Source organism: Vulpes lagopus, chromosome 4 (assembly GCF_018345385.1).
Source record: "Vulpes lagopus strain Blue_001 chromosome 4, ASM1834538v1, whole genome shotgun sequence".
Lineage (NCBI taxonomy): Eukaryota > Metazoa > Chordata > Mammalia > Carnivora > Canidae > Vulpes > Vulpes lagopus.
Window position 1 is genome coordinate 144,019,731 of NC_054827.1, and position 27,630 is coordinate 144,047,360.

The 27,630-nt window shown below is 40.3% G+C and overlaps 1 protein-coding gene across 3 annotated transcripts in view; it reads right to left on the reverse strand.

The window, feature by feature from the left end:
* STIM2 (stromal interaction molecule 2) overlaps positions 1 to 26,401 on the reverse strand; it is a 141,050-nt gene extending 114,649 nt beyond the window's left edge. The window contains exon 1 of one of the 3 annotated variants that reach the window (XM_041752709.1): positions 25,857 to 26,401. In XM_041752709.1, coding sequence (XP_041608643.1) covers positions 25,857 to 26,193 — 337 coding nt within the window. In that variant the 5' untranslated portion in view covers positions 26,194 to 26,401. Of the gene's footprint in view, positions 1 to 24,881; positions 25,001 to 25,856 lie in introns of those variants that run through there. The other 2 variants (XM_041752710.1, XM_041752711.1) reach the window with 2 other exon arrangements.
* Between the last annotated feature and the right edge of the window lie 1,229 nt (positions 26,402 to 27,630).

A 27,630-nucleotide genomic window follows, 5' to 3' on the forward strand; every position in this document is an offset into this window, starting at 1 on the left:
GAGGACTAAATCAATCATTCCAGGTAAAGCACTTAGAACAGCACCTGTTGGTTCTTCATTCACATGGGTTATTTAATCTCTCAGCGATTCTACCATAACCAACCAACAGATGGGCACTGAAAGGCAACAGAGCCCCCTTCCTAAAATAACTTGTATGGTATTTTTTCTACAAAGCAGGATCATGAACTAGTAACTAGCTTTCTTCAAATTTTAATTTCCCAAAGCAAGTGCTAAAGTAGCAACAAATCACACTCCAGGGACACTTGGGTGCCTTAGTCGGTTAAGCAGTCTCCTGATTTTGGCTCAGGCCATGATATCAAGGTCGTGAGACCAAGCCCTGAACTGAGCTCCATGCTTAGCGTGGAGTCGGCTTCAGATTCTTTCTCCCTCTCGCTCTGCCCAAGCACGTGCTCTCTCTAAATAAATAAATAAAATCTTTTTTAAAAATAAAAAAAATAAATAAATTACACTCCAGTCATACTCTAGTTCTTTCTCAATTCTTTATGCCGAGTGACCTTAAGGAGTAAATAACCATTTAGAGCATTGCCATCACCATAGAAACAAACTATAAGAATGTAAAATACTAATAGCCAATCCTTTATAAATGTGGCAAACATTGCACTAAACATTTTCCTATGTTGATCCTTACTGTTTGCAACAGCCTAACTAAATAGGTGTATTGTTCACACTAAAATGGCCTACGTCCATTTTACTTCCGAGCCCATTTTATTTCATTTATCTCCTTTACCTTATTCCCTCACAACTATTTATATGTTCTTATTACAATATTTTGTAGTTATACCTGCTATTCCTCATTAGCTTATAAATGCTTTGGGTGCCTGGATGGCTCAGTCAGTTAAGTGTCTGCCTTTGGCTTGGGTCATGATCCTGGGAGTCCTGGGATCCAGCCCCATGCCAGGTTCCCTGTCAGCGGGGACTCTGCTTCTCCCTCTCCCTCTACCCCTCCCCCTGCTTATGCACACACATTCTCTGTCAAATACATAAATCTTAAAAAAAAAAAAAAAAAAAAAGATTATAAATGTCTCAATTCCCCATCTCCAAAGCTGGCACAGAGTATGGCACACGGAAGGGGCTCTGGAATGTTCAACAGGAACTAATTCATCATAAAGATGAGTAGTAGTTACTCTTAAACCCAAATGCATTTGAGTGAATTGAAGAGCAAGTACCTTCTCTTCCAGAGGAACATAAAGAACTCAAGCATCTAATTCCATTACTTCAGTCCTACTTGAGATAACTTTCTTGGTTTGCTGAGATTCCTCTATTTGTCAGGTGTTAATCTGGGGGACAATTTGATAATCCTCTTGTTAACAATAACTTTTCTAAGAACAAGATAAAAGCTAAGAATCCCTTTGATGGGCATCTAACAGGAAATTAACTTATCAATGTCCTATCAAGACACAATCTTGCAGATCTGCATGCCTCCCGCAGTACTGCAAAAACACTCCAGTATCTCACTTGCTGCTTTTTTCTTCCATTACAAAAGAAGCACTATTTGATACATCATTAAGTCTCCTTTGAAGAAATAGGAAGTTTTCATTTTAAATTAACCTTCATAGAGTCTTTACATACTTTATATTAATTAAACAATTCTACTCCCACTACAACTTGGTCACAAGGAATGAGTCTGTTAAACTGCTTTGCCCACCACAATGAAATTCAGGCAATGTCTCAGCTTCTACTATTACAATTCCTACCTGTGTTTAACAATATGGTATTCCCAGACACTGCAACAATCCTTTTACTTCCCTGGGGAAAAATACAATTTCCTAATTTGTTGAGCAGCAAATATATTACCTAGCAGAGGTGTACGTATGTGCTATGTGTGTGCATAATTTAATCCTTACAATGACCTAGACAAATAGAGATTAGCTACTTTTCCCTCAAGGAAGAAACCGAAGCACAGAAACTTGGGAGTTAGTAAGTGGTATACTATTAAGATGCAGATTTATGTTAACTTGCCTTGTTTTTCCTCTATTCCATACTATCTTCTCCTTCTGAACCTCCCTCTTTCTAACTCTGCCGTTTTCTTTGATCACCAGTCCTCATGGTTGAAGAGGTACACGGATAGTCCCTGTATTTACATACTATAGTTCCAGCCTTAAAAAGAAGAATGACACAAACTTCAGACTGACTATGCAAACAGGGATTTATCACAGACCTCACCTTTTAGAGAAAAGGGGCAATATTTTCTATTGCGAGTTTTTCTGGAATAAAGGCAACCAATATTTTTATGTCTTTAAAGGTTTTTTTATTTATTTATTCATGATTAACAGAGAGAGAGAGAGAGAGGCAGAGACAAAGGCAGAGGGAGAAGCAGGCTCCATGCAGGTGGCCTGATGCGGGACTCAATCCTGGGACTCCAGGATCATGCCCTGATCCAAAGCTTGACCGCTCAGCTACCCAGGTGTCTTGGCAACCAACATTTTTAACATTCATGGGAACTTACTCCTCAGAAACTGGAGTTGTCAAGTTAAGAAATTCAAGAAACTAAGCTTCTCAATTAAATCAGAATTAAGAAAATTAAGAAAAAGGAATGACTACCTATTGGAAAGCTCAACCCTTTTAATGATGTCATTTTTTTTTTTTAATAAGAGTCACCATAATGAAATGTCAGGAAAAAAAAAAATCAGTCCTCATCCTCTCATTAGCTTGACAGAAGAGATCTGTTATCAGAACCATTCCAACCTTTGATCACAAGGACAATGTGTTTAACAATACACAAAAGGGGAAACATTCAAACTCTAATAATTAAAGAAATGAAACATGCTATTTCACCCAAAATTGCAAAGATTCTTTTTCAATTAAAACACCAATGGGGGGGAAAAAAAGACACCAATGGGCACTCAAAAACATAATCCTTTCAGAAGGCAATTATTATTATTGCCGGTAATGTACATATATTTGTTTTCATCTTAAAATATTCCTATCTTTTACTCTAATACGATGATCTTGGGAATTTACCCTTAAAATCCAGAACGAAAGAAAGGTTTATATGCATAAACATTTGTAACAATATTTTTAACAGAAAAACTGAAAACATCTATGGGATGGGAACCTATCAAACAATAAAAACAAGTATAAATAATTTATATCTTCTATTTCATTTACTAGCTAAGAAAAAGCTCGGAATATATAGATTTTAAAAAGCAAGATGCAAAACTGCATCAAACAGGACTGCAACTATATAAGATAATAGTTACTGGACATAAAAAAAGAACAATACCAAAGTAGTTCTAAGGAGTGAAATTTGTTTTATTCTCTTTGCTACATGTATCTGTATTTTCAAAGCTCATAGTAAGAAAAACTATGTAAAAGAAGAATGAAAATTAAGATAGCACAACACCAATTTTAAGTATCACAAGATCTAAAAAATGGAGAAAGGGGATCATTTTTGAAATGTTTAAATTAGGATATATGGTTTAAAAACTACACTAGACATTTCCCTTAATTCTCTGACTTTTTATTCTCAGAGGAAAAAACATTAAAATACAGAAAAAGCTCTATCCACATAAAGTATAAATCAAGATATTCACTATCTGAAAAGTTCTATGGATGACCTTAGTTTTATGACATACTAGAAACTATCTAGAGAACATACAGAACAAGAAACAGGATCCAATTCTTCAGGATCTTAGATTTCTATAGGTAAGTACAGGTAGCAAGTTAATAAATCTATAAAAATATAACTTCTGGGTATAAGTATATATAAGTGCTAAAAGTGTTTTATGTGTTTGTTGGGGAGAGGCAGGAAGGAGACTGCTCCTATAGGTGATCACCAAAATGAGTCTTTCTGAGAAAGATACAAAACCAAAAACTAAAGTCAACCAAGCAAAAAGCTGATGAGGAACAGAGGAATAGTCAAAACATAGGAAACCTTAAGTGTCAAGATTCGGAAGCAAGGAAAGAGTTTGTCATATTCTAGCATAAGAAAAGAATTCAGGGTAAGGGAAAATGGTAAAAAGAGATTAAACCTGGAGAGATGGAAGGGGCCAGACCATGCAAGGATTTGCAGGCCAGAAGAAATGTCTATTTTATTGTAATTAAAAAGGGAAGCCACTGAAGGGGGAAGGAAATGATCTTATGTGTATTTTTACAGGCTTCTGAGAAAACAGACTGTAGAAGGTTAAGGGCAATAACAAGAAGTTAGGAAGCCGCTGCAGGAATCCCAATGGGAGGTAACAGTGGCCTGGACTACAGTGATGGCAATGGAAACAGAAAAGTAGAGAAATTCAAAATATACGTGGGTGGTTAAAACCCACAGCATTTACTGACAGATGGTCAGGATGTGGGAGATAAGGACCCAGAACAATTAAGTATAGCTCCTGGGAGTCTCAATGAATCATTATTTACAAAACTAAAACTTAAAAAGTGTGTTTCCAATAATAAGGAATAGTTAAATATATTATGAAGTATCCATCAGATGGAACATTACTCATGTTTGTTAAAGGTTTGCATCTCTTACTATCTATGGGGTAATGGACATGATACTAAGTATCCAGGCCTCCAGTTTCCTAAAATAATTACTCAATAACCCTTCAAATAATTACTATAAATAATACCTACAGGCTCTGACAGAGCTGCAGGGAGGATTAAATGTGAACCTATGAAAAACACTTAACACTTGACTGTGCTCAATATATGAAAGCTGCCAGAAGTCATAGTAATGACTTCAACGCCAGAATAGGAAAGGCAATCAACAAATGTTTTATGGATAAATATGCAGAGAAGAGAAATGATGAAGCAGGAATTTATACCCAAGTCATCTAACTCAATCTCCAGAGAACCACACACCCTTCACCATGAGTGAGCAATGAAGACTGAAAACTTAAGAACCATTAAGAACTAGTAAATCCTCAAATCCTCATTAGACTTTTTGATACAAATTACACAACAACCACGGTCTGGAGGGTTTAGTACTAGAATAATTGGGAATTTCTGAATCACAAAAATAATCAAAAAGTTTATTGACTTTTTAGGAAGTGTCTTAGTAAATAAGGTTGATGACTCAATCAGCTAGCAATGCAAAGGGAGCTCAAGACTAGGAATGTAACTAGACCATGGAAGTCTAAGAGCAAAGAATTATCAAGAACTCAAGAGCTAGACAAGAAATACAAGTAAGTGACAGGATAAGAGGACCTAATCCACAGCCTGGAAAGAAAGGACTGGCAAAAAGACATAAACTAAAAACCATGATTAGTCAGTCTGAGGGACAAGCTCGGGCCAAGAGAACCAAGGACAGCGTTAGGCAACTCTCACAACCCCAGGGCCCAGGAAAGGTCCATTGCTCCTAGGGAAAAGGTAGAAGTAAAAGCCCACCACTTCAGCAGAGGGAAAGAACCCCTCCTGGCTGAGGATTCCACACCAGATAAAGTAGGCTACCACTGGGCACAGGACAGGAAACTCTCCAGCCTAAGTCCTCACCCTGGTACAAGGCAGAGTCTGGCTGCCACCAGGGGAAGAGGAAAAAGACTGAAAAAGCTCAATCCCCAAAGCCCAGACTCACAAGCCCTATCTAAGACTTAGGGTAGATCAAAACCAAGAATCTCTCTACTCCCACCACAAACCTAGCAGACAGAGCCTTTCACAGTGCAGACATACTGCTGACAGCTGCCAATGCAAGGGGAACACTACTCTGACCATACAAAACACAAACCACCAAGGAAATTTAAGGTCTGTGGTGCACTAAAAGTGACAACAGTTAAAACAGAGCTATACCCAGCTCAACCGTTAAGAAAACTGATGCAACCTACCACACTAATAGTATGACAACCATTTCTGGACATAGGCCATATTTACATCAGTCTCAACTGTGCTATCATTCAGTCAAAAATTCTGAACCATTAAAAAAAAAAAATTGAGTCACATTTTAAAAAGGAAAAGGAAAAAAAAATGCTCATTGTCAAGACATAAAACAATAGAACCAAACACAGAGATAACCCAGATATTAGAACTATCAGGTATAGTGCCTAAAATAGCTGATTAATATTAAAAGATCTAGCGAAAAGGATTAATATGCTAAAGGATGTATGAAAAGCTGGAGAATCTCAACAGATATGAAAACTCTAAAAGTGAACCCAATGATAACACTTAAAAAAAAAGAACCCACAAATTCAAAGTTGGAAAATTCCTTTGACAGAATTACCAGTGCATTTAAGATGACAAATCAACAGAAATTATCCAAACTGAAATAAAAAGGATAAAAATGGACTTAAAAAAAAAAAAAAGAGGAAGCACTCAATAACTGTGGGATAATATCAAATGGTCCAACATATACTTAATTGGAGTGCCAAAAGGAGAAGGAAGAAAAATAGGACAAAAGAATTATCTGAAAAGATAATGGTTGAGATTTTTCAAAATGGAAGACAACAAGATACAGATCCAAAAGAGCTCAGAAAACTCTTAAAACTGTGAAGTTATCATTACTTTAAATCAAGTGAGTTAAAGCAAAGGGTTCAGACAAAAGATATAGCAATTAACTACAGAAAGTTTGTAGTTAGCAGATACTGTAAAACATGCTCAATTACTTATAAAAACACAATAACATACTCTTCCCATCTCCATATAAAAAGAAACTACAGAAATAGGTGAAACAGAAGAAAAGGTGGTAAGAGAGGAAAAAGACCTGAACTGAATTATAAAGTATAATCAAATAAACATATATTATAGTTTCCTTTCAATAGCCACCAAACAAATATATTTAGACTATTATCATTTCAACAACAACAAGAAAAAACTGTTAATTTTCATCAAGGACATTAAATAAAAGCACTCCATTATGAGTTGTAAGAACAGTTATTGTGTATGAATTCAGTAAATCCTCTGGGATGATAATTCTATTTTGTGAAAATTCTTTTACAAATTTATTTATTTCTAAGATTTTTAAGTAATCAACCCCCAACCCCAGTGGGGCTCAAAATCGAGTTGCACACTCCACCAACTCAGCCAGGTTGTACAAATTTAATTACTCCACCAACTCAGCCCTCTTGTACAAATTTAATTATGGTTTATCATGTCCATTCTAGTAAAAATCTGTGTTATAGATGACTGGAAAAGAAGGATCTAGAGATTGATAAGCATAAAGTAGAGAAAAGTCAGAGTTGAGACTTTTCTTTTTTTTTTTAATTTATGATAGTCACACAGAGAGGGGGTGGGGGCAGAGACACAGGCAGTGGGAGAAGCACTCCATGCACCGGGAGCCCAACGTGGGATTCGATCCCGGGTCTCCAGAATCGCACCCTGGGCCAAAGGCAGGCGCTAAACCGCTGCGCCACCCAGGGATCCCAGAGTTGAGACTTTTTAATTAAATGCAATCTTAAGTTAAAGGAAAATTTACCTTTAGAGTAGTCTTCTATTGTCTCATAGCTGGAAAAGTGTTAAGATCCAAAAACCCACTTAAGTGGTGGGAAACAGGCAAGTCAGAATGTTCAAAATCCTCATGTTTCCCAATAAAGGGTTCCTACAGGAAAAATTCAAATTTTACCAATACCCTATGAATTACTAAAGATGTCTGAGTCAAGTAGTAGGAATATTCAAAGAATTGTTAAATAAATTTACTCAAAGTTTTTCCCATTTTAGTTTTCCAAGTTAATCAGCATGTCTGGAGCCACTGGGGACCCTAAGAGATATGAATTAACAATTCCTAGTAATAGCAAAAGGATAGATAACTTTTCTTTTTAACATTAGTTTTTTAAAGCTTTTTTTATTTTTATTTATGATAGTCACAGAGAGAGAGAGAGAAAGAGAGGCAGAGACACAGGCCTTTAAGAGGGAGAAGCAGGCTCCATGCACCGGGAGCCCAACGTGGGATTCGATCCCAGTCTCCAGGATTGCGCCCTGGGCCAAAGGCAGGTGCCAAACCCCTGCGCCACCCAGGGATCCCCAGGATAGATAACTTTTCAATGGACTAAATACTGAGTAGCATATAAATATGCTCCCTAGTGTACATACTATCTACTACAACATAAGATGGGTTTCAAGCATCTCACAAACCACAAAAGGAAATTCTGAAACTTTCATTATAATAAAAAGATGATAAATAGAAATTAACTTTTCTGAATTACTAATTCAGAATATGCAAATGATGCTTTACTACAGCATCTTCTTTTAAATTTTTTTTTTAATTTTATTTATTTATGATAGGCACACAGTGAGAGAGAGAGAGAGAGAGGCAGAGACACAGGCAGAGGGAGAAGCAGGCTCCATGCACCCGGAGCCCGACGTGGGATTCGATCCTGAGTCTCCAGGATCGCGCCCTGGGCCAAAGGCAGGCGCCAAACCTCTGCGCCACCCAGGGATCCCCAGCATCTTCTTTTAGCAAATATTAATAAAGACTGTCATACGGCTACTGATCTCAGTATTTTTTGCAGCAGAAAGAGAGCGCGTGCGGGCCTAAGCACACATGTACAAGAGAATGCACATGCAAGCATACAGGTATGTGCTGCAAAGAGGAGGTGGGGATGGAAAGGAAAAGAATCTTAGGCAGGCTCTGCTCAGTGTGGAATCTGATGCAGGGCTCTATCTCACAACCCTGATATCATGACTTGAACCAAAATTGAGAATCAGACACTTAACTGACAGAGCCACCCAGGTTACCCCACTAATGCCTTACTTTAAGCCTATTTTTCCCATAAGATCTTCTTCAACCTCAAATTCTGCTGGGTAAGATTTTTCAGGAACATCTTCATCATGATTAGAAAGAAATTACCTAAAAACAGATCTTGCTTTGAAATTTGTACTTAACTAAAAATAGCTGCTGTTTTTCTAGAAATCTTAAAAAACTGACCAAAGGCAAAAGACAAAAAAAAAAAAAAAATTGACTTACCTTATTATCTTTTAATTTCTAAGCAGAATCTATTCTCATGTTATTTAATTATAAGTTAGAGGCCCTAGAATATAACAATTTTGTACTCTTTTTTTAAACATTTTATTTAGGGATGCCTGGGTGGCTCAGCAGTTGAGCGTCTGCCTTTGGCTCAGGGCGTGACCCTGGAGTCCCTGGATGGAATCCCACATCAGGCTCCCTGCATGGAGCCTGCTTCTCCCTCTGCCTGTGTCTCTCTCTGTGTTTCTCTCTGTGTCTCTCATGAATAAATAAATAAAACCTTAAAAAAATAAAAAATAAATAAACAGGGGATTCCTGGGTGGCTTAGCGGTTTAGCACCTGCCTTCGGCCCGGGGCGCGATCCTGGAGTCCTGGGATCGAGTCCCACGTCAGGCTCCCTGCATGGAGCCTGCTTCTCCCTCTGCCTGTGTCTCTGCCTCTGTGTGTGTTTTTCATGAATAAATAAATAAAATCTTTAAAAAATTAAATAAATAAATAAACAAAAAACATTTTATTTATTCATAAGAGACACAGAGAGAAAGGCAAAGACTTAAACAGAGGGAGAAGCAGGCTCCTCACAAGGAGCCTGATGTGAGACTCGATCCCAGAATCTGGCATCACGCCTTGAGCCAAAGGCAGACACTCAACCACTGAGCCACACAGGTGTCCCAATATTTTACTCTTTTACCAATCTACAATATGAAAGAAAAAGTCCTAATTATTAACAGTTCAATACTCAAGATTTATGATGAATAATGTATCATGACTACCAGCAAGGTACATGAAAAAAATTTTAAGACTTCAAAATGCAAAACTAATTTTTAGTATACAATAAAAGCTAAATGGTAATTTTATAAACAAGTTTAAACAATTCATCATAAATTGTCATGGACTTAATTAAATTCAGAGAACCAACATATTTGCATGTTTCTATAATATTCTAAAATAGATCCCATAAAGAATACTATATAACCTATGGCAAAAACAACACAGGACTAGGAGCTAATAGATTTGAATTCTAGTTCTAGGACTATTACACTGCATGAAAGTTGGTTTTAAAATACACAAATTTGGGATGCCTGGGTGGCTCAGTAGTTGAGCATCTGCCTTTGGCTCAGGGTGTGATCCCGGGATCCAGGATCAAGTCCCACATCGGGCTCCTTGCAGGGAGCCTGTTTCTCCCTCAGCCGGTCTCTGCCTCTCTCGCTCTGTCTCTCATGAATAAATAAATAAATTTTTTTTTACAAAAATACAATACAATACACATATTTAAGTATGTTTTGTGTAAGACTTAAAGAGATTTATCTCGACTTGTAGATCAGGTATTATAAACAAGTAAAAAGATTAATAGATAAACAATGTAGCTCTCAGCTTCAATTATAAAGGCCTCTGGAAACCAGTGAAAGCACAACAAAATGAGGCAACACAAAATGAGGAAGTTACTAATTTGTTCAAATATCACATTCTATATATACCCAAACTGTTACTGCAGGACAAATAACTGGAACATTGAAAGTGAAATCGTAAGAGCAGAGTCTTTGTTTAGTTCCTACTACTTCTCCGGCACCTAAAAGTGTCTAAAAGTAGGCATTCAAACACTTGTAGAATAAACCTCATAGACTATGCCTAATACTAACTTTACCACTCTTAATTTCACATCAGCTAGCACTTTCTAAATGTTTTTTTAATGTCCATGAGATTACAAATTGAATAAAGTTTCCAGCCTTTCTAATAATCCATCATTTTAATTTTCCTAAGCTTTTTCAAAAGATGTGAAATTATCAACTAAAGAAGTTCATGACTCAAGCCAACTGAATAAAGTATTAATCATAATTACTCAGTTTACATAAGTGAAAAACTGAAAGCTATCCTGTAACATTTTTCCACTAGAAGTTATTAGCAGTCACAAATAAAGGTATGCTAGTTTTTCACAAAAACATTTAACTCATAATATTTTTCAAATAGCAACAAAAACATCTTAGATAAGAATAACATCATTGATTAAATATTACAGATGACCCATATATTTTAAAGTACTGGACACATTAGACACAAAGTTCTGCCTGTCAACCATTAATCGCTACACAGATGGAAGATTCCTAAGAGAACCTCCATTTGGTTCAAATATAGGGTAGCAATGTGGTCAGGAAGGTGGCCACTCTCCCAGTCATTCTCCCAGAAGAATGAAACATGATTGCTCTAAAAAGGGAAATCGTCCAACAATCCAAGCCTGACCTACCAGACATGAAAAGAAAGACACTGAGAGCTTCTGGGAAAGACCTTCCTACCTGCATCAGTATTATGGAGGTCATTGGGGACCTTGAAATTACCAATCTAAGTGCTGTCCTTGATTCTTCCCTTTCACTGCTGTTTCCCAAACCATCAGCAAATCAAATCAATGCTAATTCCAAATATCTTGTTAACCCTTCCTCCTCCTACCATCCTAGTCCAAGCCATTATTAATTCTCAAGTAGACTACTAATAACTACTTCCCAATGCAATCTCCCTGTGGTGACTCTTGAGCCCAACAATTCATCCCCCAAATAGCAGCCAAAGAAATATTTTAAATGTAAATCACAGAGTAATGGAAACACTTGTACTCTGATGGTGGGTTGGAAAAGGGGACAACCACTGGAAAACAGTATGAGGTGCCTCAAAAAATTAAACACAGAACTACCATATGACCCAGCAATCCTAATATATACATATATATATATATAGTGTGTGTGTGTGTGTGTGTATACACACACAAAAGAACTGAAAGCAGAGTCTCAAAGAGATATCTGCACACCCATGTTCATAGGACTATTCACAATAGCCAAAATGTAGAAGCAACCCCAAGTGTCCACTGGCACTTGGATATGAATGGATATAAAAATGTGATATATACATACAATGGAATGTTATTCAGCCTTAAGAAGGAAGAAAAATCCTGCGACATGCTACTACATGGATGAACATGAAGGACATTATGCTAAGTCAAAGAAGCCAATCACAATAAAACAAATACTGTATGATTCCACTTATACTGAGATATGTAAAGTAGTCAAATCCATGGAAACAGCAGAAGGAAGGTCCCCAGAGGGCGTGGGGAGCCGCTGTTTGATGGTGTCAAATGAGAGACCCCATTTTGAAGCTCCATTTTCCTTTCTAACTAATGAACTCTTAAACTGTGCCAGACCAGGCCTGTTTAACAAGCAGTTGCTAGTAAAATTCAACAGAACTGACATTTGGACCATAACACTGTTGGTATGAACTTTATGAAGACAGAACAATTAACTAATGCATACCAAGAATAGTTTCATTTGGTAACATCAATAAAGTAGTTGATTAGAGAATAATCAAAAGCAGCTCAACTGTTTATAACCCATAAACATTTTCCCCCTCTTCTTTATCTAAGTCACGTGATTATCCTCTTCTTTCTCATAAAACCCCCCTGCTTTCCTCACATGAGTAAGACACCCTCCTAGTTGCTACCAGAATCTGCACTCCCTGAATTGCCAGTTCTGCGACCCCAAATAAAAGGCCTTTGTTTCTTGTTCAGTTTGCCTTTTCTTCTTGATTGAAATTTAGTAGAGTTTGAGTCTTGCAACACGAAAAAAGTTCTGGAGATCTGTTTCACAACAATGTGAATATACTAAACACTACTGAATTGTATGCTTAAAAATGGTTAAGATGGGAAATTTTGCATTATGTGTTCTTTCCAAAATAATTTAGGGGAAAAAAACAAAACACTGGACCAAACCCACCCCCCAAAAAGGAATCTTTAACTACCTTCTTGAAAAAAAAAATAATAAAATAATAATTTTTAAAAACTACACTCCTGAAAATGCTTCAATGGCTTCCTACCACCCACTGAATAAATCCCAGATATGGTCTATGTGGCTCTGTACCATCTGACCCTTCCCTCTTGTACAGCCAGATCAAATGCTCTCCCCCTTCCTCAAGATGCTCAGTCAAAATGATACTTTCACTTCTTCAAATATTCAAATACTTTCTTGCCTTGCAGTCTTTTGTCCATGCTATTACCACTGTGTGGAATGCTATTACCCAACTCTTCACAGATTTGGCTCCTGATCTGTTAAATGATGTCCTGTTAAATGTCATCTTCTCAGAAAGCTTTCCTAACAAGCCTATCTAAATCAGTAGGTGTCCCTATATGAGCCACACTGTTTTCTATCTTGTAACTCTCTTTTGTTCCTTGATAGCATTTCTCACAAGTTAAAAATAATTTTCCCCCATCCTCCCAACTGAAATGCAAGCTCCATGCATTAAAAACCTAAAAGATTTTTAAGTCTAATATTTCAACTGCAAAATTCTTTAAATCTTTTAATCTTATAAAATAATAAAGGTACAAAATCACTTAAGCTAATGACACAACTTCTTAAAAATACCATAGTACTCCTCAATCTCAATCCCCTTAGCTTCATATTATTACAATTTTTTTACTTACCTCAGATCATTAATGGTTATTTAGATCATGGAGTGACTCAAAATATGTCTTCACACTTTTTAAAAACACAACATGAAACATCTTAATACTCAATACATCACATTTCTACAACTACTGTACACCTTTATGTATAGATTAAAAATAGCAAGTCAACAATTGAATACTTGTATTTGCCAGACTCTGTTCCAAGCTTTCTACGTAGATTAATTTATGTATTCAAACCTATTTTAGAGTTAAGGAAATTTAGGCACAATATTGAAATTTATAACAACTGCATGTATTTGGTCACTGAGATAACCAAAATAAAAACCTCGTATATATTTCGTCTTCATCCACAGTCTCTGGCTCACAGCTCCCAAAACCCATGCAATTTCCTGAGGGATAAGAGCTAAGGGAGTATCTTTTGTTGTATTTGGGTTCTTATCCTCAGTTCCTGAAAAAGCTTCAGAGCCATAAAGGTGAAATGACTGTCTTAGTATTCCTAACAAACCCTTTCTACCACAACTGGGCTTACATTAATGAAGGTGATTTATGCAAAACACCTAAGGAATGGGGGCTGGCTGCCAGAGGAACAACCTTGAATGGAGGGTTGGAACTTTCAATCCCAACCAGATTTCTGGGAAGGCTAGAGGCTGAATCAATTACCAATGGCCAATGAGTTCATCAATCATGCCTATATAATGAAAACCCAATGCCTCCATTTAAAAAACAAAAACAAAAACAAAAAAACAAAAAACAAAACAAAAAAAAAACAGGGCATCCAGTACTTCCACACTGGGGACAGAAAGAAAGCTTCCATGTGCCATTATGCAGACCCCCAAACTCCAGGAAGACAGAAGCTCCTTTGTTTGGGATTTTGCCCTATGTATCTCTTCATGGGGCTGTTGATATTAATTCTTTAATATTCTTTGTCATAAACTGGTAATCTAGTAAGTCAGCAAGTTTTTCTGAGTTCTGTGAGCTACTCCAGCAAATTAAACCCAAGGAGTGGGGTCAATGTGAACCTCTGATTAATAGATCAGAAGCACAACCAGGGTTTATACCTGGCTTCTGAAGTGGAGGGTAGTCTTGTGGGACAGCTACCTGTGGAATCCAATTCCATCTCCAGGTAGATAGTGTCAGGATTGTGTTGCATTTTCAGACACTCAGGTGATGTCCAAAAACTGCCTACTGGTATGGGCAAGTCTCCCTACACACACTGGAATTGAGTCCAGGAACACTTTGCAGGCATGAATAGATTAAATCACCTACCCAAATTACAAAACCACTGTCAGACTGGGACTCAAACTCAAGAAATCTCACTCTAGTCTAGAGGCTATGCTCCTAACCACACTGTACAAAAAGTGGAAGCAGACTTATGGCCCAGATAAAAGTTCAAGATATAAAATGCTATGCTTCATAAAAATAACATTCCATCCTTAAGGAATATACATTAAAACAAACTACAAATAGGAACTACCTACTTACTGAGGGTATCATTTAAATTTAGTTTTTTAAATTTTATTTATCATAAAGATCTTTGGCCCTAGAGGATTTTTTTAAGATCTTATTTATTTATTTATTTGGGGGGGAGTGAGCACGTGCACACACAAGCACAGAGGGAGAGGAAGAAGCAGACCCCTGCTGATCAGGACTGCCATGCAATGCAATGCGATGAGAGGCTAGATACCCAGACCCTGAGATCACCACCTGAGCCAAAGGCAATTAACCAAGTGAGCCACACAAGAGCCCCCTGGAGGATTTTTAAGGAATAAACTGTTTGAGACCCAAATCTAAATCTCCATCATATATAGTAATATACAGGAATGATGACAACCTCACTAGGATTCTAAAGGATTAAATGGGGTAAAATATACAAATGCCTGGCATATATTTGAATCCCACTTGTAGACACAGATGGTGGCACACTACAACCAGACTGACCACCAACTCTGCCACAATTCACAATTTCCGCTAAGCATTTCTCAAATGGCAATGTCTATCATGTCATTCCCCACTCAGCTTCTTCCTCTCAGTTACACTTTTCCCTATGTGACAAACTCTTTATAACACTTTTTAAATATTTTATTTATTTACAAGAGAGAGCATGGCCGGGGGGGGGGGGGGCGATAGTAGCAGAGAGAGAGAAGGAAAAGCAGACTCCAGGCTAAGTGCCCAGCCCAACATGTGACTTGATCTCATGACTCTGTGAGAGTGACCTGAGCCAAAACTAAGAGTTCGATGCTTAACCAACTGAGCCATCCAGGTACCCCCCCCCCCCGCCATGTGATAAACTCTTATGCATTCTCAGTGAATACTTCTACTGTGGAAAAAATAGCCCACTTCAGGGCACCTGGCTGGCTCTGTTGTTGGAACATGCAACTCTTAACATCAGGGTTGTGAGTCTGAGCCCCATGTTGAGTGAAGAATAAAAATAATATCAAAAAGTAAAAAAGTACTATATTTGTATCACACCTTATTCCAAAGAAGGGGAAGGGGGCTTATTTTCAAAAAAAAATTGCAAATGTGTAACAAGAAATTTCTAATAAGGGCAGTCCAGGTGGCTTAGCGGTTTAGCACTGCCTTCAGCCTGGGGCATGATCCTAGAGGCCCGGGATCCAGTCCCATGTCAGACTCCCTACATGGAGCCTGCTTCTCCCTCTGCCTGTGTCTCTGCCTCTCTCACTCTCGCTCTCTCTGACTCTCATGAATAATTTTTTTTTAAATTTCTAATAGATATTCTAATAGGTATTTTTAGTAAATGCAAAATTGCTACTAGATAAGCTGCCACAGAGGTTCCCTTTTTAAAAATAAATACCACATTAATTCTTTTTTTTTAGATTATGCAGTACACTCTCAGGCCATTTTCAAGTTTATATTGTCCTTGTAATGATGAAATTTCAGCATCTTTATATCCCCAGTTCCTTGCATCATATCTGCCACAAAACAATCACTTTAACGTTTAAAGCTTTATGTGCACATGTATATGCACGCACACATGGTCACCATAGTCTGACTTTCTGACTTTTACCCTCTATACTTCTTTTTAGGATCTATTTCAACAGACCCAGAACCAAATACTGGCTGCACATCACAGGGCATACTTTTTTTAAAAAACTCAAAAAATATCAGAGTACCTATACCCCCAGTTTTATTCAACTTTAAAGTAGATTTTTTTTTAATTTGGTACCCAGAAGAAATAAGTATCAAGGATTAACACAGTTTGAATGTGTGTAACAAAATAGAAAGAATCGCTGAAGATGAAAGTAAAGACACAGGAAAAATTATATACATACCATTAATGGAAAAGTTAGAGATTTATTGCTAGAGAATAGGAATAGAGGAGGAGGATTAAGATTATCTGTTTACTCAACATTAGATATTTCTAAAAAGGAAAGAAAACATGAACACAATAACATGGATCTGTGAAATGTCCATATGTTATATAACAGATAAATATTTCAAGTGAAGGTTTTAAAAAAAACCTTTTTTACTTATTGAGAATCACTTAATCAACAATTACAAATCAGTTTTGTTACTGTAGGGGTTTGAAATAGGTTGTTTAACATTTTTTAAATCACATAAATCAGATTCACTTCCATTACTTCTAAAATTAAAAACCCAGTACTTAATTCAGTAAAATCATTTTTGAAGTATTTCAGTTCCACATACTGGCAAGTTTAGGAAGATCAAAGAGAGAGGTAGAGAAAAGAGAGGTAGAGAAGTAGAGGTAAAAGTAAGTTAGAGAGGCCAAAATCCCTAAGTACACATAAAGACAAATTCGTTTTGCAAGAAACACTGAGACAGATGCTTGAGTTCTGAGATGAATGTTAGTCCAACTAACTGTTCTAATACACTGTGGGTTCTGGGGTGAGGGGAATTACCATCGCCTAAAGAAAACACTGAACAGCCACTATTTAGCATTCTACAACTGATCTTAGCCTTTCTCCTAAAGTTGTTTCACTTTACACTGTGCGACTGAGGGCAGCCTAACAGAAAGGAAATTACTCTCAGGACTGCAGCTATGATGGTTGTGCAGTATCACCTCAAGGGCCAAATGAAATAAAGCCAAAAGTTAAGTCAATCATTGGCTTGGGGTTCCCCACCCCCAATTTAGAACTTTCCTAGTAATGAAGTTCTGTGAGGAGGAAATGTTCAGCTAGACTAGAGGAACACAAGACTGAGGACAGAGACAAGAGAGAACTACTCTTAAAATTAGCAACAATAAAACCAGTCAAGGAAAACAATTACTGAAGGTAGGATTAGAAACTGTCAAGAAGGACTAAATATCTAATACCTACTAATATAAAGATCTAGAAGGATAAGGAAATGAACAAATTTGAAATCATCACCTAAGGATCAAGTTTGAAATTCACATGTGAAACTCAAAAGTTAATTTTGAAACAAATAATATGCCAATACTTTTAGGCATTGCTTATTCAAAAGAGAGCTGGGGTGGGGAAAATTCAACTTTGATACAATATAGTATTAAGTCAATCCAGAAACAGTTATCCATTGTTAAGAACAAACATCCACTTTAACACAAGGAATACTAGGGGCGCCTGGGTGGCTCAGTTGGTCGAGTGCCCAATTCTTGACTTTGGCTCGGGTCATGGTCTAAAGGTCCTGGGACCAGCTCTTCACTCTGTGGAGCTGCTCTTCACTCTGTGGAGTCTGCTTGAGATTCTCTCTCTCTTTTCCTCTCTCTCTCTCTCTGTCTCTGCCCTTCCTCCTACTTGCACGTTCGCTTTCTCTGGCTCTCTCTAAATAAATGGATAAAATATTTTTAAAAATAAAAATAGGGATGCCTGGGTGGCTCAGCGGTTAGGCACCTAGCTCTTCACTCTGTGGAGTCTGCTTGAGATTCTCTCTCTTTCTCTCTCTCTCTGCCCTTCCTCCTACTTGCACGTTCGCTTTGTCTGGCTCTCTCTAAATAAATGGATAAAATATTTTTAAAAAATAAAAATAGGGATGCCTGGGTGGCTCAGCGGTTAGGCACCTACCTTCAGCTCAGGTCGTGATCCCAGGGTCCTGGGATTGAGTCCCACATATCGGGCTCCCTGTGAGGAGCCTGCTTCTCCCTCTGCTTATGTCTCTGCCTCTCTCTCTCAGTCTGTGTCTCTCATGAATAAAAAAATAAATCTTTAAAACAAAAATAAAATAAGGAATACTAAAACTACATTCCTCTTGCATATTTTCAAGGACTTTCACCAATTTAAATAAGTCATTCTACAAACACTAGGTGTTTAATATTAAAAGGTAATTTTTGTTTCTTAGATTTCCCTCTAGATTGCTAACAATAAAGCAAATTTAATAAAATTTCCTCTAAACATTTTCATAGCCATAATTTCATGACTGAAATTCTCAAGACCTTTTACTTCTTGGAGACCCGGGATCGAATCCCACATCGGGCTCCCGGTGCATGGAGCCTGCTTCTCCCTCCGCCTGTGTCTCTGCCTCTCTCTCTCTCTCTGTGACTATCACAAATAAATAAAAAATTTAAAAAAAAATGTTTTAAGTTACTATCAAATAAATCATTTGTTTCCCGATCTAGTAAAATGGATATACCAAGAAAATGTACCATCATTTCCCATAGTCTCCTGCACAAGGCTGAGTACCCCAGTGTTAAATGTGTTGACATTTCAATACCAAGCATACAAACTAAGGAATATTAAAGTCCTCGATAATGTGACCTGAGCCTTCTTTCTCTTTGCATTTCCCGCTACTCTACATACACTCTATGCTTAACTATAAAGAAAACTATTAATTAACTACTTATGCCTGCACATGCCTTCTCCCAGAAAGATCTTTCACTCATCTCCACAAGAAGTCCCTCTCTAACATCAAGATCCCACTCAAACCCTAGAACCTCCTCTAAGTAATATTCCCTAATAGCTTTCCTCTCTCCAACATTTTGCAGTCCATTTTGGTACTAATCACAATCCGTCTCATTATTATGCCTAGTTGTGTGCAAAGATGCATACAACATACCAGTTAAGAATCAAAGCTTTAAAAAAAAAAAAAAAGAATCAAAGCTTTGTAAGCAGAGAAACTCAGGTCAATCTCTGACTCTAATTACTAAGTATGACCTTCAGTAAGTCACTTAAGTTACTCCATAGGTTTCCCCAACATTTATATGAAGATTACAGTAGGATTATCTCTAATAGTATTAATGTCAGAATCAAAAACAGTGATATATAAACCACTTAGCACAATACTGACAGCTAGTAATAGTTTAATAAATATATCTACTATTCCCAATAGGCACACTCATTGTCTTTCTCTTTTGTGTATTCTTTCCAATTCCTACTATATGTATGGTATAGTGCATGTGCTTAATAATTGTTTGACTGAAAGGCACCTGGGGGTGCCAGTTAAGCATCCAACTCTTGATTCCGGCTCAGGTCGATCTCAGGGTCATGGGATTGAGCCCCAGGTTGGGCTCCATGCTGAGAAGGGAGTCTATTTCTCTCCTTCTCTCTCAGATAAATCAATAAATAAATCTTGGGGGGGAAATGGTTTGGCTGATAAAATCTGTTTGTTCTTAATAAGATAAAGTCCAAATTTTAGTGAATATCAAAAGGGGCTTACTAATCGTATTATTGACTGTTTATCTTAACATTAGCTTAACCAGTTTATACTTTACGTAGCATTTACATAGATATAGATCCCCAAGCATCATCTTAAGAGTATCCTACACCGATTATCAATGAGTAGGCCAATATCCACAATGCTTGACATAGTTACTCAGAAGTCTAAATTAATCTAAAAACATTAGTATGCATTCAATCACAAAGCAAGCCTTTAGCAAATTAAAGAATTCCTGTGTGGCTCCTCCTATTGCTAAAGTTATGCTAAATCCCAAACTCATTTTTCCAAGTGACCCTCTAAATTATTCCTATGCAGGGATTCCCAACAGAGACCAATCAGTTCTACCATGGTATTCCCAAGAAAAGCAACGTTTCCAGACCAGTAAGATTACTAATTCTTAAGTGTTCAAAATAGACTAGATCAAAAACATGTATGAGTTGATTCTTTAGTCCTGTAGTTAGCGAAAGAAAGAAAGAAAGAAAGAAAGAAAGAGAGAGAGAGAGAGAGAAAAACCCCTACAGCAATGGCCAAATACTGATGAAGAAAAGAACTAGTAATGATAACTACCTGGGAAGGCAAAAGAGAATACAGCAGAAGACCTAGCCATCAAAAGGAAATCAGAAGCTAAATTCAGAAAGAGCAATTTCACAAAAAGAGGAATAATGGGATGCTCGGGTGGCTCAGCGGTTTAGTGCCTCCCTTCAGCCCAGGGCGTGATCCTGGAGTCCTGGGATCGGGTTCCACGTCGGGCTCCCTGCGTCGGGCTCCCTGCGCGGGGCCTGCTTCTCCCTCTACCTGTGCCTCTGCCTTTTTCTCTGTGTCTCTCATAAATAAATAAAATCTTTAAAAAGAAAAAAAAAGAGGAATAATGGTTTCCGGTATAATGTGAACTACACTGTGAGCTTAACTATTGCCACAATAAACATTAACACTATAATTCATTGTAAAATAACTACACTCAAACCAGTTAGAATTAAAAAAAAAAAAAAGTGACAATATTTGCTAAGTAAATGTAGGTAAGCAAAGTGAGATATTTAAAATCAACCTTAAGACTTTTTACAATGATAATCATGCTCGTGTGAAGTATTTTCATCTAAATTAACAAACGCCCACCACATAGACGTGTTTAACACTAATGAATGGAATGGCTCTTTCTAAATGGTGTACCTTCAAATTAATATTTTAAGTTTTCATTGAAATTTTAATACTTCCAAAAGACACGTTCTAAAATATTTTATATTCCTAATAACATACCAAACTAGTAAAAAGTATTATAGTAAACATTTATAGAGGCACTAAAGAAAGTTGCATTCATTTAAAAAAAAAAAAAAAGATAAAGCAAACATTTATGATGCTAAAACTTGTTTTAAAAAAATTCTGAAAACAACTACATATAAGAAAACATGTTTTAAATGTTTCAGTTACAGTTGACCCTTGGACTCTGTAGGTTTAAACTTTGTACCTTGTAAAGGTTTGCTTTATACACATATTTTTTCTATAAATACAGTACAATACTATAAATGTATTTTCCCTCATGAATTTTTTTTTTTTTAAGATTTCATTTATTTATTCATGAGAGACAAAGAGAAACAAGCTCCAAGATGTGGAACCTGATCCGGGAGTCCGGGATCACCGCCTGAGCTGAAGGCAGACACTCCACCGCTGAGCCACCCGGCCGCCCCTCCCTCATGACTTTATTAATAATGTTTTCCTTACTCTAGCTTACTTTAAGAATACAATATATAATACAAATACGAAATATGTGTCAATTGTTTACCTTGGGCATCTAGATTGGAGGAGTCAAAAGTTATACTTGGATTTTTAACTGCACACATTGGTGCCCCAACCCTGTAGTTCAAAGGTCAACTGTATTCTGCACATTTTGCCAGAATAAAGAACTGTGATATATATAAATACATATACACATGACATATTTGTGTGTGTATATTCTTTGCTCTTTCCTTGCCCTTTCATAAACTATTTCTCAGAAACCATATCTGGATGAGATCAATCACTCTCCACTAGGAGCAAGTCACTGAATCTAAATTTGTTAGGCAAAAAAAGAAATTAATGCTTTGAATTATTAAACTACTGCCTTAGATTGTAATCAGCAAACTTTCAGTCACCAAGCCCTAACTTGCTTTAAATTCTGATCGCTTTCAAAGCCAGAGCCCTAAATATATAAATGAACATATTATTTAAGCCTTTACTACATAGCATTATAAATATTGGTTTCAGCTTATCATCCATTTGCACACTCAATTCTGAAAACGTAATATAAAAAAGGAAAACATAAACCAATACTCATTATGACAGTGAGTCCATTTATTTTGAGGATATCTCATTCTCTCTTTAGAAGAACACTTGCTTGCTCAAAACTAAGCATGTGACAGATGACTTAAGGGCAATTAATTCTTAAAACACACTAAACCTTGAAAGTAAAACTCTTGAGAGGCAAACTTCAGTGGAAAAGAATGCTTTCTACATCTTATTAGTAAGAGGCAGACGCATGATGTTCCCTGAAGTATTAAAAATACCAATCTGTAGAGGAAAAGAAAGAGAAGACGTGATTTTGGCTGTAACTTTCAGAGCTCTTAAGAATACTCACAGATGGGCAGCGCAGGTGGCTCATCAGTTTAGCACCACCTTCAGCCCAGGGCCTGATCCTGGAGACCCAGGATCTAGTCCCACATCAGGCTCCCTGCATGGAGCCTGCTTCTCCCTCTGCCTGTGTCTCTGCCTCTGCCTCTCTCTCCCTCCCTGCAAGGAGCCTGCTTCTCCCTCTGCCTGTGTCTCTGCCTCTGCCTCTCTCCCTCTCCTTCTCATGAATAAATAAATAAATAAAATCTTAAAAAAAAAAAAAGAATACTCACAGATAAGTGACAACTTTAATACAGAGCCATAGATCAATTCCTCTCTCAGAATACTCAAGAATTTTCCACTTTCAAAATTCACATATAGCTTAATTTTGTTACTAACACTCTCTATCCCATTTCTCTCCATTAACACTGCCCAAAATATGAAAACGCAGTATTTTCTAAGTACAATCTACTTCCTAAAGTATACAATAGCAATAATATATTATGTTCACGGGTGATCGCAACATTTCCAGGTGGAAATAACTAAAGAACACTATTCACACCATCAGAGGAATAGGAAGGAGCCCTTATAGAGAGCATATATATTGCTCAGGAATTTTCAACATGCTCCACCTTTATTACAGACGTCAATTTACCACTTCCCAGGTACCAGTGCTATTGACTGTATTTACATAAACTTCTTAAAAATGACCACAATTTAACTTGCATATGTGTAGTCTGATAATCTTAAATTGTAAATGGAAATATTTAACTTGTTAAAAATTAATATTCCAACAAAGGGAAAGAATAAGAACATTAAAAATAAATTCCAGAGTTAATATTATTTTTGTACACTTATTTTAAAGCACTACAGCACAAACTCATTTTTTGTGATCAGACTTTTTATCCAATCACAATCACCTTTCTTTTTTCACGACGCCATACATAACTCAGAGAAATTTAGATCTTCAAACAGGATTATAAAGTTAACTAAAAATTTCACCTGAAGCAATTTCCTTGCTATAATCGACATAGTATACACTGTATTGTTACTGGTTAAAGAACACTACATTTTCTGAATCGCATGCCCTACCAATGACATATTAATAAAGCATTAGCCAATTATTTATTAATCAAACTCTTCTGCTCAAGAAACCGAGAGTCATGCTCCTGTACCTCCCAGAAGCCCAAATACCTCTCCTCCCTCCCTTCCTGCGTGAGGCATTAAACCTTTAGAGTCAGGTTTATCTTGCTATTTTCCTGAAACTTCACAATTATAGTTTTTTCATCCTGCTACTTTTGTAATGATCCCTGTTCTTCACTTTTCTCTGCCACATGTGTAGGTGGAGAATACAGACTACTAAAGCATAAAGTCATTCCAGCTATTCTCTCAAACTATACTGTGCTCCTAATACTCCTCATTCTGTAGTCACTGTATCCTAATTGCCCAGTGACTGGTTTGATGTTTCAGGTTTCATTTTAAAAGAGCTAGGTATGCTTCAGGGTAAAATAAGTTAAATATTCTGATCACTAAATTCTACACAACTTTCAGAGAGCTTGACAAAATCCACCGGCTCTCTAAAACAGTAAACACTCTGTCATAGAACCCAGAGAATTTGCTTTGCTTCAAAAAGAATATAGCTCCCAGAGCACTTCTCAAAGCAGCTGTTAGTAACTTTCGGAGGACTGCTGCACTATCATCACTTCGGTTAGATTAATGACAGGTCATCTCGTTCCCCTTCACGTTTTCCTTTTTCATCTTGCAATGTAGAAGATCTACCGATTACTCTTAAAAATACAGTAAGAAGGAAAAAAAAAATGAACATTACTTTAGCTCCACTACTTTTCCAAAAGAAATCGTCTCAAGATTCCCCAATCATTACTCAAACCACACGTATCAGTTGTACATGACACTGGAAGGCTTTAAGGCGATTCGGTTTTCTATCTGACCTTACCAAACATGTTCGCAAGGTTTCGATAATTTCGAGAACGTTCTGTATTACAAAAGTGCTGGTGCATTGGGTCAGAACTGTGCCGCTCAAATACGAGCCCTGAACATCCTGCACCTGGTAAGTTTTAAGGCATATTTCTGGCTACCTGAAGAGCTTTCCTGCACCCTTTGTCACCCAGCGATGCTCCCAGCAGCAAATACTTCCCATCCTTTAAAACCTTCCTCCCACCCTTCAAAAAACACACATTAGACTTAGAGATTTCCGCCTACTAACACGGAACCACTAATACCACTAGGTATTATGGCTCTCAAAGAATCCTCTTTAGCAGCCTCCCCTGGGACACCGTGCTCAGCGGGGCTCTGAACCTGTACGACTCGCTGGCAGCTGCCTCTGCAAAAGCAGCACCACAGGCCGACTAAATACCGCATTGCTGCTGCTGACTTTTTCCAGCAGCTTTAAAAAAAAAAAAAAAATCAGCCCAGTACCCTGCAGACCCTGCTGGCTCGGCTCTTCTGCAGCACGGAAGGGAAACCACTGCATTGCCCAGCGAGGAACACCGGGGAGCCCGACCCTGGGGCGGAGAAGCTAGTGCCGCCGCCGAGAGGCTCAGTGGAGGGCGGGGTGTCGGGGTGGGGGCGGAGGAGAAAGGCGTCGCGACCGTAGGGGACCCAGACCAGGCAGCGGCCGGGGCGCTGGCGTCGGGGCGCCCGGCTCCGCATCGGTCCAGCGGGAGTCGGGCAGGGACAGGGGCTGGGGCAGGGGCAGGGGCAGGGGCAAGAGCAGGAGCTGGAGCTGGAGCAAGGGCTGGAGCAGGGGTAGAGGCTGGAGCAGGGGCAGGGGCAAGAGGCAGGGGCTGGAGCATGGGCAGGGGCTGGGACAGGAGCAAGGGCTGGAGCAGGGGCAGGGACAGGAGCTGGGGCAGGGGTGGAGCAGAGGCTGGGGCAGGGGCAGGAGCTGGGGCAGGGGCAGGGGCTGGAGCTGGGGCAGGAGCAGAGGCTGGATCTTGGGCTGGGGCTCGGGCTGGAGCTGGGGCAGAGACTGGAGCTGGGGCAGGAGCTAGGGCAGGGGCAGGAGCTGGGGCAGGAGCTGGGGCAGGAGCTGGGGCAGGGGCCGGGGCAGGGGCTGGAGCATGGGCAGAGACAGGAGCTGGGGCAGGGGTGGGGCAGGAGCTGGGGTAGGGGCTGGAGCATAGGCAGAGACAGGGGCAGAGGCTGGATCTGGGGCTCGGGCTGGAGCTGGGGCAAAGACTGGAGCTGGGGCAGGAGCTGGGGCAGGGGCTGGGGCAGGGGCCGGGGCAGGGGTGGAGCTGGGGCAGGGGCAGAGCAGGGGCAGCAGCAGGGGCAGCAGCAGCGGCTGAAGCAGGGCTGGAGCAGGGGCCCCTCCCGGGTCGGGGTCGGGGTCGGGGTCGGGGTCGGGGTCCCGCGCCCGCCGCCCGCCGCCCGCCGCCCCCGGGCCCTCACCTGTCATGAGCGCAGGACCGTCGGCCGCCGCGGCGGCGGGAGAGGAGGCGGCGGCCGCGCCCGAGGCCCGCCGCCCGCGGAGCTGCCGGGACGCCAGGTCGCATCCGTCGGCCGCGCCGAGCAGCAGCAGCCCGAGCAGCAGCCCCGCAGCCCAGGCCGGGCGGGCCGCGGCGGGGTGAGGGCGCGGAGGAGCCCCGGGCGCCGGCCCCCCGCCCGCCCCGCCCGCCCCGCCCGCCGCGGGCCGCCCCCGCCGCCGCGGACGCCGGCTCCTGCCGGGCGCCAGCCTGGTCCCCTCGGCACCGGCGGCCTCCGGAGCCCCGGTCCCGGCTGCGTTCATTGGTTCCGGTTATTTAAAAAAAAAAAAAAAAAAAAAAAAGGTGAGGGCGGAAAGGTGCGGCGTCCTCAGGCCGCGCGCGACCCCCGCGCTCCTGCGGCGGCGAGACCGGGCCCCGCGGCTCTGGCGCCTCCGCTCCGCAGCCCAGCGCCCGCGCCGCCGCCGCCGCCGCCACCGCCGCCGCGGCGCATCCCCCCGCCCCCTCCGGCCCGGCCCGTAGTACCACGCTCGCCGCCGCCTCCGCCCTCACACACTCGCACGCAGCATACCAATCCCCCGCCTCCTTCGGCCCCGCCACGGCGCAGGCGCGGCGCCGCCGCAGTGCGCCTGCGCGAGCCCAAGCCCCGCCCCGAGGGCGTGGCCGCGAGCCCGGAGCCCCGCGGGGGGCGGCTGCGCGGAGCGGGCGGCGGCGTGGGGAGGGGGAGGGGCGCGGCCGGCGCGGCCCGGGGTCGGGGGGGCGGCGGGGGGAGGGGGGCCACGAGGCAGTACGGACTGCCCGGGTTGTCCCGGCAAGGTACAGGAGTGTAGGCGGCAACCAGGATAATTGCACGGATCGGGGAAAACCGTGTAATCGGAAACACGGCGTCTGTAGAATTTCAACATAGGTGGGGCTTACGAGGAGCCGGCGATGGGGAAGTGGAAGCCAGCCCAGCACAGGGCTTTCTTTACTTAAAGCGCCTGCTACTGCTCCGTAGGCTTTACAGGTTTACACATTGTGACTGTGAAAGTTAAGGTACGGGCATGGTTATCATCCCCATTTTACAAATGAGGAAACTGAGGCCCAGAGATGAGGAGTACCTTGCCCACCCCCCCCACCCCACCCCCAGGTCCCACGGCGAATAAATGATAGGGCCAGATTGAGCACCACTGAACGGAAATATTGAAAAAATGGATTTGCTCTTGCCTCTGACTTGTCTACTCCAGATGTCACCTGACCTCATCAGGCCACCGCCCCGCCATAAGGCTTCCTCGCTGTCAGCTTATGAGGTTTTCCCAATGCTGGTGCAGATTTGGCTTTACCCACCGGGAATGAAGCACGGTGCACCCTCTCCCAGGAGCAAATGCTGCCTGCCTTCGCCCGGGGTGTGATCCTGGAGACCCGGGATCGAGTCCCACATCAGGCTTCCTGCATGGAGCCTGCTTCTCCCTCTGCCTGTGTCTCTGCCACCCTTTTGAGAAAAAAAAAAAAAAAGATTTGCAGACAGGGTTCCTAAGCATAAAGGTCCTGTTTGGTATTAGGTGTTTTTGGTTGGGTTAGGGGTTTGATTTGGGCGGCTTTTCTCAAGTCAAGAAGATACCCAAATTACACAATCTCCCAAAGAATTTCTTAGTCGATCCGGCCAACATAACCATGCCTATCATTCACCGTGGAAGAGCAGATGCACACCTCAGAAAAGAATCGAGAGTTTCTTCGAAGCTAATCGATCTATCAACAATTGT